This window comes from Cupressus sempervirens, chromosome 5, assembly GCF_028749045.1.
Source record: "Cupressus sempervirens isolate cs-2001-9-10 chromosome 5, ASM2874904v1, whole genome shotgun sequence".
Classification (NCBI taxonomy): Eukaryota; Viridiplantae; Streptophyta; class Pinopsida; order Cupressales; family Cupressaceae; genus Cupressus; species Cupressus sempervirens.
This window is the reverse complement of record NC_143122.1, coordinates 102,020,381-102,035,439: the sequence shown is the minus strand read 5'-3', so window position 1 is coordinate 102,035,439 and position 15,059 is coordinate 102,020,381. Positions and strand designations below refer to the sequence as shown.

The window sequence follows — 15,059 nt, the reverse complement described above, 5'->3', positions numbered from 1 at the left end:
TCGATCCTTAATAGATGGTAGATATGTCACTATTCCCAAGGTGTTATTCGGGCAGCTTTGATATGGATCATAGTTCTGTCTATTATAGTTTGAATAGAGCCTTCAATCTTTATGTATTCTCAATGGATGAGGTCTCTTCTAATTTTTCGAATATATCAACTTGATGTCAATCTAAATGATGATAATCCACAATAATGTCACTAATGCTTTCCATTGCTTTAAGCTTTTCACTTCATATATCTGCTGTCTAAAATAACTGGTTTCTCTTATTATTGCTTACTGTTTGGTTTATTTATTCAACGTTGTTGTATATTCTTCTTCTTGTTTGCTGATTGTACATATCTTCTTTCATCCTTCTTCCACGTCTTTGATGAGAATTTTTTTTTATATATGTTGATCCTTATTAAAGATTCACCCTACAGGATGGCAAAGTCATGCTCTGATACCATTGTAATGTCCCCAACTAGAGACATCCTTAATTTACCCAATATTTCTCAATCTATACTTGGAGTTTATAACTTATCCCTATTCCATGAGTTTCTAATCTTGTATATCTTCATTTACATATCATTTCATACTCATTATTTGATATTGCTTCTCTATCTTTGTGACTGAGTGTATTTCGTTTTACTCTTATACCTTTATTTGCTTTAAAGAGCTCTCTTCAGATTGTCTCCTATTAGGGATAGTCATATAATAGCTGCTTTATCCTTAATAGAATATAACCATTTTGGTTTCTTCCTAGTGTTCTTGATATAAACATATCACATTTGTTTCTTTCTTCTTATAGTCTTGTATTGATCATTACAATCATAATTCTAAATCGAACATTTCTCACCTAGATAATTAATTTTGTGTCTCATTCTCTTCCCGATCAATGTATGGATATTGACTACCCATATAATTGATCCATATTCTATGTATTTAAAGATCTCTGTAATTTTGCACATAGAATGTGATATTATTACTCATTCTCAACTTCAAATATTTTCATCTTTAGTGGAAGCGTTCCCCTCAGAATTATACTTTGTTCATCTATCCTTGGTGAAGCCCCACGAATGAAGATTATAGTATCATAGTCTGTTTGTTGGTTTACGTAACCCACCTCAATATCCTTTTGCTAACTAGTGATGCACAATCTGTCAGTTTAGACGTCACTTAATGGGACTATGTATTTCCTGAGACCGTATAATATTGAAAGAACCCTATCTTAATAAAGCTATAGTCTTTATGACGGAAGTTTGTGTTCTCCATTGATGATGGAAATAGACCTTCATGGATCCATTCTTCTCTCAGTTCACTAGTTCTTGTATAGATGTTGTTGTAACTTGTTATTAGTTTGCAGTTTCAATTCAATCTGCCTTAATGGATGTCTACCTCTATAATTTCTGGTTATATTCTCCATTGTGTTTGGTGTCCGTATACACGTTCCATGTTCCTCCTCCCATTATCGTAGTTTTTAGGTTGGCTAGGATGAATATACTACTTCCTTTGATTACAAGGCAAATCCATGATCGTTGATTGAGAACATCAATTTCTTACCACCATCTCTACCTGTATGAACTTTGTGTAACCCATAGATGCACTGGTTTTTGATTCTCTATATCTTCCCTCTTCTCATATATATCTATGCTTCTCTATATATGGATTACTGCCTTCACCAAGACAATGTCCTTCCTCCTCTGACAGTGCAAATACGTCTCATCTCATGTTTAATCTCCAAGTTAGTTTCAACGATAGCCTTTCTCTGCTCCGACTGTCTCACATCTCCATTCCCTTCTTGAGTTGGGTCTCTCTTCTTCCCAATGTCAAGCGATGCCCAGATATTCTCCTTCGTGTTCCTTACTTCCTCTCCCATGAACTGGTAATCTCTTCCATGTGATGGTTGGTCACTCCTCATACACAGACGAAAATGTGCTACGCTGATAAGTGAAATCATTTGTGTCGCCTTCAATTCCCGGGATACTCCTGCAGTTTGCATTGCTTGCCCCATCATGTGGGTGTGTGCCCACTGTGCGAGTGAGTGGTTTGCTTCGCTCAGGTGTGTGAATCTTCTGTCCGGGATATTGATGCATGGCCCCCCTGTGTTCCTCGACCATCGATTCTCACCTTTTATATATATATATATAAAGGTCAATTGGTAGTGTGTTTGTTTGAAAAGACATGTCTATCTATACAGCTCAGGTTTGTTAGTTCATTATCTTAGCCATTTTCTTCTTAATCAATGTTCTTAGATGGGTTTGTAATATTATTTTCCACTCTTAATAATTATTAATATACTTATTGTATATCTCAACTTTTGTGCATATATGTTTATATATATATATATATATATTTTACACCTAATGATTATGTATAATATTTATTATATCTTACCTATAATAGTTGTTTATCAACTATAGAATATAATTACTCATTCTATATAATTTGGCTAACTATTGTCTTATTTATTGATAATGCTAAATTATTATAATTTATTCTTTTATGATCATATTAATCATATTTAAAACCATATGATTATATCAATCAATATAAATTATATGTTATGAATTTTCTAATTAATTTATATTATTATTTTATTCGCACTATTATTTTATTGTAAATCTTATAAATATGGGGACATGACAATAACATTTGGAAAACAAATATGGAGTGTGAATAATTCAGTAGCAACAATTCCCATCCAAGCAAGACATGTATCTTCAGAGACACCATTGTTTAATAGAAGATTCAGTGTTCAAAAACTCAGAAATATATTTGACAATGTTATGATGATTCTATCATTAAGGAATTCACAACATCAATATAAACAGCAATCTTATAGAAGGCATCTAATGTGTCATGTTATAGAAGGGATGCAATTCGATGGTCACCAGATGTTATTCATATTTAAAAGAATATGAATCTGTGTCACTGTGCGATTAAGTTTGGTATTTGTGAAGGACAATGAAAAGAGAGTGTCACGGCGAAGTTAGGTTGAAATGATAAATTCAATTCAAGAATTCATACTGTCAAGAGTTTTGATAAATGACAAATGACATTGCTTTGAAAAGATTTATCAACTATTGTGAATATTTAAAGGTCAGCGGATTCACCAGTAGAGACAAAGTTATACATGAGAAGAAGATGATGAGGGACTATATGTCAGAGATTGTGCGGCCAGTACATGGAGATTTACAGTGGTGATAAACAGTGATTTTGTATCCGTCTCTTGTTCAAAGAATATACATACACAGAGATAGAGATATATATCAAGGCATACGAGTGAGAGCTTTCACATAGGTTGAATTCATGTCAACAATGATAAAAGTCTGAATGAAGCAGGAATGCCATAAAATCAGTGATGAGTCTATGGCAAAAATAAATAAATCTTATAGCATAAAAAGCAACAAAGACAGTTCGGATAATACAAGCAGCCTTAGTCATCACGGAGAATGAAATGTTATCATTAAACAAAAGCATTTAATATATCATTAAATTATCAATTGTAAATTCTTAGTTAAGGTTGTTATAAAGGAATGGGACTGTTTGAAAGGACATTATGGACAAATATAAATAAAGAATATTTCATTTGAAAAAAAAGTGAGGAAGAAATAAATCAAAAATAAAAAGAAGAAAAGTATATTATCAGATTTTTATCTGATACATATATATATATTCAAAAGTAGGGCATGAGATGAAAATATAAAATATATATAAGACGTGTGTGAGTGCAAAGTAAGTGAGAGGATGAGAGCTGAGTGTATGAAATAATTAAGAAGTCAGATACATGTAAAATGAAAAAGAGTAAAGATATATTTGATAAGTTGAGAAATTGTGGAGCAGATTGGAGTAAGGAAGATAGTTGAATATATATTCAGATATATTAAATCTAATATATATACACACTAAGTATATATAAGTATTATAAAATACGAGCTAAATAAGAAGGATTGTTATTTTATTGAAGATAAAATAAAGAAGGATATTTATGGAAGTGAATGTGGATTTAAAAGCTAATATAAATACCAGTTTGAAGAAAAGAAATTGTGCAATTAAAATATCCATCATCAGTTGAGTAAGCGACATTGATGAGGTCGAAAAGAAGTTTCAGTGCAGTGGGTTGGTGCTCACGAAGACAACAATGGGGGTTCGTTCTTCTAGTAGGTCAGTGCCTACGAAGTGTGGGACTTGGAGCTTCTAGTGAGTCGGTGCTCATAAACATAGGAGTTGGAGCCTCTAGTAGGTTGTAGTCTACAAAACATTGTAAAAGAATGGTTTATATAAGCATTTATTTGCCGTGGTTTTCTCCGGCATTGGGTTTCCACATAAATCTTGTGTTATTGTGTTCATGTGCATAATTGTTCATTTCAGCATTTGAATAGTTTGGGTAAAAGTTTTAAATTGGCAAAAGTTTTATTATACTGATTCACAACCCCGTCCCCCCACCGTCCCCCTCTCAGTATAGTTGTGTTCTCTTTAGTAATAGTATATTCCATGCTAGCTAGATATTGTTCAACATTTCTTGTTTCAAAATGTTGATAGGCACTTTGTCAATGTTATAGTTCAGTCGGATAAAATTCCATTGGAAATATATATACATATATGACATAATTATATTTTTTTGTGTATAAACATATATGCAAATGTGGTTATTATATATATATTACAAATCCATGAATCAAATAACAATTAAATCAGCTGCATACTCGACCGAATTTTACCACTAACTATAAACATTGTTGACCGACTTTGACATTTATCTAAATTATTTAAATAACATACTATTATCGGTTGTCTTGACCACCGGATGTTCTTAAACACCAATCATTATCTGTGAATGGGCTTTGACAAGTAATTGCATGCGACTTGGTCATGTCTATTGTATTGTCAGCGACTATCTACTGGTCACATGCATTGAAATGGAGAGACACATCAACAAATGGAAGTGTCTCCCATGTAGGAGCTTGTCTCCAGAACTTCTAAAATCTCCTTTATTATCGCTGTCCAGGGCAGAGCAAATAATATTGAACACATAATTCATCAACATTCTTCTAAGTTATTTGTTTTCTGCCTGACAGTATATAAATCAGTTTAATCTGCAACCAAGTTGAAGGAAGTAAAAATTATTGTTAAGTTTAATATACAAAGAAAATAGAAATGAGTGTGAGACTCTGAAATAATTGCTATTTAATTAACTATTATATTAAATCAGAAATCATAAATATAAATTTCTGTATGTCTGATCAATCCAATTTTAACATGGTATCAGAGCAGGTCTGAAGAAAGTTAGAAATGATTTAGATCAGATTTTTTTAAAATTATTACAATTTTTGTTGAAAAAATCATTGCACTATTTCAAGATGGTAAACATCATGAGACTTGAAGATAGACTTGAAGGCAATTCAGACTTTGAAGCTTGGAAATTACAAATAATGCTAATTCTGAAACAGTATGATCTAATAACTACGGTGAATTCCCCTAAACCTAAGGAAGACAACGAAAAGTGTCAGAGGTAAAAGGACAACACTAGAGCAATAGAGTTATTGGTGGATGGAGTGAAAAATCATTTACTACCTATTATCACAAAGTTAGACTCTGAATATGATATGTTAAAAGCCCTAGAAGACATGTTTGAGATTAACAATACTAGTAGGTTTCTTACTGTAAAGAATCATCTTGCTAATATAAAGATGGATAAAGGAGAAACCATCACCTCATGCTTTATGAGGATAACAGAATTAAGAAACAAACTCTTAATAATTGGTGAGATCTATGATAGTGAAGGGTTAACCATGGTAACATTAGACAAGAAATGATAGTAAAGAGTTAACCATGGTCACTCCCTATTTCATGGGAAAACTTTAGATAAGAAATATGTGCTCATTCGAAGCTCCCCAAATTTGATCTACTAAAGGTTGACTGCATTCAAGAAGAGAGTAATCTAATGTCTAGAGGAATTGACATGGAATCCACAAAAGGAGACATTCAAATTCTCACCACAAATTTGGAAAGAACAAAATGCAAGTGCTCAAATAGTAAACAATTGTTCAAGAAACAAAGAGACTACTCTAAAGTACAATGTTATGCATGCGACAACTATAGGCACACTCTTGATAGACTTGAACATCCAGCTTCTTTTGCTGAAGTCAGTAATCCAAACTTGGAGTCAAAGAAATTTGCATTGTAAAAACTTCAAAATATTCATAAACGTGTGAAATGTTGGATTAAGAGGGAGTTCACTATTCTTTATCATCTTCACCAAACCTCTCGCAAAATAAAGGTGAATCACTTTTGAGGTAAACTTGACATAAAATTGTAATTATTGAGAAAGAGTCTCAGCTCATTTGTTTATTATACTAATGAAAATGTGTATGTTATTTCATGACTATTTGGACCTTGTGTGCGTTATGAGGAAGTGATGACTTCCAAATGATTATCACTTGTATTTATAGAAGTTTTTGAAAGGTGACGATATTTCAATAACTTAATCTTCTATTTTGATAAACATTATATGATGTTTGACAAAGATCATAATAGATTTAACTTGCATGGTGGATTAATTCCCTTAAATAGACCACAACCTTCTATTGTGATAGACATTTTAGGATGTTTGAAGCGGATAATCATAGATTATATCTTGCATGGTGGATTAAGTTCCTTAAACAGACCATGACCTTCTAGTGTGATAGACATCCCATGATGTCTGAACAGATCACAGTAGATGATAACTTGTAGGGTGGATTAAGTTCCTTAAATAGACCATGGCCTTCTATTGTGATGGACATATTATGATGTCTAAGACAGATCATGATAGATTATATTCAATGGTGGATATTTTCTGATGAAAGATATTCTTAAACTTGCCATTCCTAATATTACATTGAGGTAATATCAATTTAATTTCTTCTTATGTTGATCCTTCTAAACTAAGAGGGAGTGTTAATGTTATAGTTCAGTCGGATAAAATTCTATTGAAAATATAATACATATGATATATAATTTTATTTTTTTTGTGTATAAAATATATATATACAAATCCATATATCAAATAACAATTAAATCATCTGCATAATCAACTGAACTATATCACTAACTATAAACATGGTTGACCGACTTGATGGTTGTCTAAATTATTTAACTAATGTATTATTATCAGGTGTCTTGACCGACTGATGTTATCAACCACCAATCATTATCTGTGAACAGGCTTTGGCAAGTAATTGCATGCGACTTGGTCGCGTCTATTGTATTGTCAGTGACTATCTACTGGTCGCATGCATTGAAAGGGAGAGACACGTCAATGAATGGACATGTCTCCCTTGTAAGAGACATGTCCACTCGTGTATGTGTCTTCCAAACTTCTAAAGTCTCCTATATAAATGCTGTCTGGTTCAGATAATATCAGACACATAATTTATCAATGGTCTTCTAAGTTATTTGTTTTCTGCCTGACACTATAAGTTTAATCTGCAACCAACTTGAAGGAAGATAAAATTATTGTTAAGTTTAATATACAAAGAAAATAGAAATGAGTGCGAGACTCTGAAATAATTGCTATCTAATCAACTATTATATTAAATCAGAAATTATAAATATAAATTTTCTAAAAGTCTGATCTATCCAATTTTAACACACTTAACAAGATGTGACTTAGTTGATAGTCATACACAACAAAGGCAAAAATTTTGGGAAGCAAGTTTTAGAAAAATCTTTAGGTCTTTTAGGTGAATATCTATGGAGAATCTTTTTCCTTTTGTTTAGCAAAACAAGGAAAAAAATATGTCGATAACTTCCATTCAAGTAGTTTTATGCCCTTTTTGTGAGAGTGCTTTGCGATAGCTGATTATTATGCAAGAAAGGAATAATGCTTGGTGTGACATGTTCTGTGTCATTCAGGGAAAGATAATAGCTGATGCTAAATCTACATTTATGTTTCCATTAAACTAGTTTCTAATTTCAAATTGAAGAATTGCCTACCCCATGCAGGAAACATTTGCAGCAGACACGCCAGCTCTTCTTTTTAACTTGGAGCTTGATACATTAAGGTAACTTATATTGAAAAGAAAATTGAGAAAGGTTCAACTGCTTTCTTGCGGTTTTTATGTGTTGTAGTGATGGTACATGATGTAAACCAAAGGAAACTAAAACCTTAAAAGGATCATTGCAGGTCTGACTTGGGTCTTTTTGGATTTCCTACAAAGGATGTTCATTATCGATTTCTTTCCCAGTTTTTACCTGTATACTACATTCGAACTCGAGACTATTCAAAGGTGAGTTAATGATGTTAAAAAACTGTAATTGTTGTTTATATACTGTATATGGTTAGCGAGGGTTAAATATGAACAACAATTTGGATGTTTAACAAGAACTAAGCACTTTTTTTCAATTTTTTGGAATATTAAGTTGCCAAATTGGAACTGGAATATATATGTGTCAGTTCATTTCACTCCATTAAATTTATATTGTCAAGTTTTAAGTCTGGCCTACATTTCGTGTACCACTGCTGATCATGGACTCTGCTACCTGTTTATGTGAACCAATATTCTCTCCATATCCACACTTGTATTTCTGCCATACACCATAGATATTGATGTATTTCTGCAATACACCATAGGTATTGATGCTAAGTGTTGTTCTTGTGGAGTTATATTTGAAAACAAAGTCAATTAGAAAAAATTACAAAATAGCAAAGCATTTAAAAAAGGAGTGTGAAACCTAGGAGGAGATCTTAATTTCTTCTTGGACATGGCCATATGACAGATATAATTTGGGTCACTTTCCTTTTAAATAAAAACTAGATGTCCTCCCAACTAAATAAAACAACACCTTGTGCTGAGATAATGTGTAAAGCATCAAAGTCTGAAAACAAAAATTACAAAAAGTCAAAACCGATTACTTTTTTGTTTTAAAAAAGAGCAACATTAGATAGATGGATGACATTTATGATTGTGTCTTTGTCTTTGTGTATGTGCATACATTTCCATTTACATGTATTTTTCTCAACATCAACAATATTTTTCAATTAGTCTTCTAATCATTTTGTTTCACATTTTGTAGACTGTAGCAGTCGCCCCCTTTGTTTTGAATTACAGTGGAGCTCTTTTCCGCCAGTATCCAGGTAAGATGATCTCTCTAATAGATGACTTTTCTATGCATATGGTGGTGGCTATTCTAACAATTCAGTCTTTTAGTGATGTCCATGACAAATGCAAATATTCAATCTTCCTTTTATCAATAATATAAATCTGCATTCTTGCTATCAGTGAAATTCAGACATTAAACTACATCTGAAAATAAGAAAATTCCACCTGGTAATTATGAGACCAGCTAATAACTCATTCAATAATCCATTATTGGAACATATTTTGCACATCACTTTTTATCTAGAGTATCTTCATGGCCCAATCATTTTAGTAAATTAGAATTCATTACCCAATTGTAAGGCATAAACTCAGTCCTAGACCATATCTAAAATTATTGTTGAAGATTTGAAGGTTCACATCTAAGCTACAATACAGAGATACAAGTATGGTTTCAGAATCACCACATTCAATATTACTAATAATTGAAGAAATTGTGTACGTTCTATTTGGACTTGGGTTTTATATTAGTAATAATTGAAGAAAACATGACGTAGGTTTTATCTTATGCTCATGTTTTTTTCTCTTGGCCACATGAAGTTTACATTAATCAATAGCTACTAGGAAAGACTGTAAGAAAGGGCATTTTCCCCCTGCTTACTTAAGACGTGTGCTGGAATTATTGTCATTGATGTCAAAGTTTCACAGATATTTGTCATTGATGTCATGATAAGTGAATACAAAGCATATAAGGAGAGCAATCAAATAAGTGTATAAAGGATAATTATAATACTCAAAATGATAATAGTAATCATCTGAGACAAATATATATGGGAATATGATGTGTCCAGGAGTTGAGTTGAATATGATACCTAATATATCACTCATTGAATGCAGCAATAATCTCACAGAGGTGCTGACAGTTATGGAAATTAAGAAATAGTTAAAAGTGACTTCATGCCCGATAAGAGTATCGTACAGTAATTTGGAACAAAGCTATGATGGATGGCAGCAGGATAAACAAGTTATCAAATACAATAACGATCACATATGGCATCAGTGAATAGTTAAAAACGAAGAGATTGAACAAATATAGAACAGAGCAGCATGGAAACATTATACAATGATATCGTATGGATCGAAGAATAATTAATCTAAAGACAACAATTAAATTATGAGAAAAACTATGGATAGATACACATCAGATGCAGAATATCCAACTAAGCAATCTCAAGGAAGATATACGATACAATTCGTATGATTAACAGCGGCATGGTCAAACATGAATAGTTTTAACGTATATGAAGAAAACACACAATAGTTGAGGCAGCGTCCAAATCATCAAGCAGAGTCACAATAGGAAGTTCAAATGTGGAGAAGCAATATCAAGTGACGGCAATGAATGAAAAGATAAAATTGAAGATATCTTGCAGCGTAGAAAGCCAGCAGACAGAGGAAACAATGATCAATTCAGAAGACAACACGTACGAGTCACGCAACGGTGTTTACACAGAAATTATACAACAGTGCCCAGCATAACCGTAAATGTTTCAACAATCACTTGTCAAATCAAGTTGATTGAAAAGAGCAAGCAGTGATAAGAAAGGGGACATCATGAGAGCAAAGACAATAATGTTAACTACAGCAGATATGTTCCTGTACCACATTGAAGAAGTCATGCAATGAGTTTAAGAATCAATGATTTGAAGAAAACGGCATGCATAAACTATATAAATAGATAAGAAATGAACAGGAAATAATACACACAGACAAACCATAAGCTTTGAGTGATAAAACTGCTGGTGAACAGAGCAAGGAACAATGAGTTAAGGCAACAATAATTTCCAAAATGTGATTGATGAATATATTCAGACAGAGTAAATTATATGTTTCTTGGAAGTCAACCAAGCCCGATAAGCAGGGATAAAATGACAAATTGCTATCTCAGCCGGTGATGACATACATATTAAGATGCTTACCAGACAAGCAAGAGGCAGTATCGTTTGAATAACTGCAGGAAAGCAACGAAACATACAAAGGAAAAATGAACCTATAGAAATTGCACATACTATTGAGCGGCCCTCCCCTGAGTCAGCACATCACAGTGAAGTTTGAAGTTTTAAAAAAGACATTAAAAAAGTTATAAGATAGTGATTAAGTTTTAGAATATAACATCAAAGATGCATAGCGCCAGTCCTTATGCAAATGAAGAAAACTATATTGCCACCCGATAAAAATAGTAATATTTGATAAATTAAAAAGGTTAAAGAATACAATTTGCAAATATTATTTAATTTGGTTAAGAAACGATATGACCCTTGATTGTGAAAAGTCATGTTTCTTAAAGGATGAGTCATTTTGAAAATAGAAATAAGTGAAATGAAGTGGAGTGAAGTGTGTGGAATGAAAGAGCAGAATAGTAAAGAACAATAGTTGAGTGTGAGGAGTGAATATGGAAGAAATAAAAGACTAAGTGGAATGTGAAATAAGAACAGTATAATACAATTTGTGTATGAAAAGAAAAATATAAACAAAATAAGATCCTCCAAAGTAAGAATAATGAGAAAAGAAGATATAAAGAAAGAATGAGTCAAATTGAGTATATGTATGTGGAGAGTTTGATAAATATTTACTATATAAATGAGCAGAGATATACAAGGCTTGGTGGAAGAATTATAGAAGTATTGTTTACCGTACAAGGTAAACGGATTGCTATTGCATTAAGAGACTAGATAAGAAATAATGTTAATGTCCACAAAAAAACCAAAAAAAAGGTTTATGGGACTGAGCATACAAACAGAAGAGCCGGTCAACGGTGATTGAGAAGAAACAAAAGTAAGAAGCAGAATAAGAGAGAAGACAAGAAAAGGACTAAGGGTCCTTTCTTGTCGCAAAGAAATCAATAATAGAGGGGTAAATCCGTGAATAATTCATACTTTTAGAATGTCGTGTAGAACCGTTGTAGGACTGTCGCTGCCTAGAGAGACTAGTGCAATGTCTAACCAATTTGGAATAAGAAATAGTGGAAGGCCTTTTCAAACCCCATGTAGGAAACAAGGGAGAGAAAAAGGCAGTGATGAGCTGATCTAAAGTATGCCCCTAAGGTAGAGAAGACTACAGGGTAATCTCCCGAAGGTGGGTGGCCTCCTGAAGATAAAGTGCAAGACACCGCTGATCAATATAGCTGAAGAACATCGACAGCGAAGAATAGTCTCTGTAAAGGCAGTAAAATCTCCCCCTGATCTCATAGTAAAGAGGACATCGAAAAATGAAGTGGATCTCGGTCTCAACCTCTACCAAAGTTCATAACTGTAATGTCCCCTTTTTAGCATTCATAGCATGATGTTGTCGTTAGCCTATTTCCCCATGGTCCCGTAGGCTAACCAGGACATTAAAGGGGCTTAGAGGCCATTTGGCCTAGATAGTTTCAGTTGCAGGTCTTTCTAAGGGGTTTTGAGGCAACTTTGGGCATACTTACTATTTATAGTAAGTCATCTTGGGCATGGGTGGACATCCAGTGGCAGCAGTATGTCGATGGTAATTGTTTAAAATCAGCAAGAAGACTTGTTTATCATTGATAAGATTTGTTTTGCATTGATAAAGCTATTTTATAAAGTTAAATTTAAATACTTAACTTTATTAATGCATAGACTATAGTTTGTGGGAAATATTTAAATTAAAAGAGTCCCCTTTATTTTATAACACATTGGAGACATAAGTTACATAAAGGGAGTTATGTTTTATCCCACATTGAGAAAACGAAGGATGGAGCTCTTGTGAGAACACTATAAAAGAAATGGAAGAGCTTCTTTTAAGCATGCTTGGGAAAATCAAAGAAATTGGAAAATTTTCTGGAGATCATTTCTCAATAGTTTGAAGGACGAAATCCCTTCAAGTTGAAAATCTTGACGCCATTGAAAGATATGGTCTTGAGATTCAACAGGGTAGCAGTCTGAAAAAAGCAGATACGAAAAAGCAGCCCGAAAAAGCGGAATCAAAAAAGGAGGCCGAAAAAAGCGGAACCGAAAAAGCAGGCGGAAAAAGCAATCCGTAAAAGCAGTTCAAAAAAGAAAATCCGAAAAAGCAGTCAAAAAAGCAAATCGGAAAAAGCAAAGCAGAAGGGGCAGCATTGTAGAAAATTATTACAGCCATCTACAATCAGGTTCTTCACTTCTCATTTGGCATATTTTTTGAGAAATGTAGGTTTTCGGCTGAGTACAAAATATAGCATCAGCACTTCACTATTTTCATATTGTACTTGTCTTTGTTTGCCATTTGTCATTATTGGTATCAAAGGAAGGCAAGGATTTTGCAATTGAAAGAGCATTGTAATTTTTAGACTATCTATATTGCAAACCTAGAGTTTGATGATCAACTTATTAGTTTGCATGCCAATTGTTTGACAAAATGTCAATTGGCTGTAAGTTCTCTTTTTGGCATAAACAATGTCATAATTTTGCATACTAAGTGTTTATATTAATGCCACTTGGTTGTAAGTGCATAATGCCATCTTAGGTTGCATCCAAAGTATTTTTCATAATCACTAGTTGCTGTAGCTGCATATTGTAAGTAGTTTAAGTCACATATTTGTATTAAATATTGCCAAAATTAGTTGCACATTCATGTTAGGTCATTGTTTAGACATATCTGGAGTCTTTGTAAGCATTCTCTTTGATGCAAATCGAAACAAAAGTTATTGCAGCAACCTGAAAAGTTATATCAGTCATATGACCCCTTGTATGCAAAGTGTTTGACAAAATTCCTTGAGCTTTCATCAGCATTTTTGAGGGCAAATTTGAGGAGGGTTATTACAGTGGTATCAGAGCTTGCTTGCAAAGTGTTTGACGAAATGTCAAACAACTGAAGTATAAAGATTTTTGGTGTTTGAAGAAGTTATAACCTATTGGGGTTATTACAGTGGTATCAGAGCGGTTTCCTGCCATCCTGTGGAGGTCTTATTGGGAATTTGGATTACCCAGATAGAGAGAAAAATGTTTGACAAAATGAATGCCAGTCCAGATTAGGGAAAGGAAAGATTCTTACAATTATTAGACACCTTAGCACAGGGACAGCGATCAGCAGAGCAAAGAGCACAGGAACAGAGTCAGAGATTGGAGCTTATGATGCAGATGATGGCTTGTCAAATGGGGTTGAATGCTAACGTAGGTGGAGGAAATAATCAGAATGGTAATAATCAGAATGGTAACAATCAGAATGGGAATAATCAGGATGGGACACATAATGGAGGTGAACAAGTTGGGAACAATTTCGGTCATGCACCCTAGCAAGCTAGGACAGTGAGTTCGAGGCCCATGATTCCCACATTTCCTCCTAGAGCTCCAGAGCAGCCTGTACCAGAGCCCCAAATCACTGATATACAGGACCAACTGAGGAGAGATTGGGAAGCCGGAGGTCTAGATTTTACTGCTGCAATTAACTTTAGAGAGTTATAGATGTGCAGATGAAGCATATGCCACGTGGACATGACAGGAACCAAAGCTATGAGCTACGGAAGAAAGTAGGGAAACTTCAGTTACCATATTATGATGGCTCGGGGAAGTCTACAGCAAGAGCTTGGGTTCAAAAGCTTGACACATACTTACAATTGAACCTTATGCCTGAGGAAGAAGCTATTAAGTATGTAGCAATTCACCTGGATGGGTTAGCACACAAGTGGTGGCATCACGGTATGGTCACTATGGGTCATGCACACATTACCTCATATGTGGAGTTTACGGAGAGACTGATTGAACGCTTTGATAGGCCTAAGGATCATACTTTCCCTATGACAGGCGGAAACTTGTATGAGGAGTTTAACAGACACGCAGATTCGATACAGGGAGACTTCAACACATCTTCAGGTAATGGTTTATCTGCATCATCTTCACAGGCAGAAGGGGTTTCAGATGTTGTGCAGGTTGAGCCAGTTGCATCAGAAGGTGATATCATAGGCACACGGGATTGCATGATTGACACAGATAATGATTCCAATATAGT

The 15,059-nt window shown here is 33.8% G+C and overlaps 1 protein-coding gene across 1 annotated transcript in view; it reads left to right on the top strand.

Moving 5' to 3' along the window:
• LPA3 (Low PSII Accumulation 3) overlaps positions 1–15,059 on the top strand; it is a 221,302-nt gene that overhangs the window by 149,650 nt on the left and 56,593 nt on the right. The window contains exons 7-9 of the mRNA XM_089828794.1: positions 7,969–8,027; positions 8,150–8,252; positions 9,040–9,100. Coding sequence (XP_089684920.1) covers positions 7,969–8,027; positions 8,150–8,252; positions 9,040–9,100 — 223 coding nt within the window. The remainder of the gene's footprint in view (positions 1–7,968; positions 8,028–8,149; positions 8,253–9,039; positions 9,101–15,059) is intronic.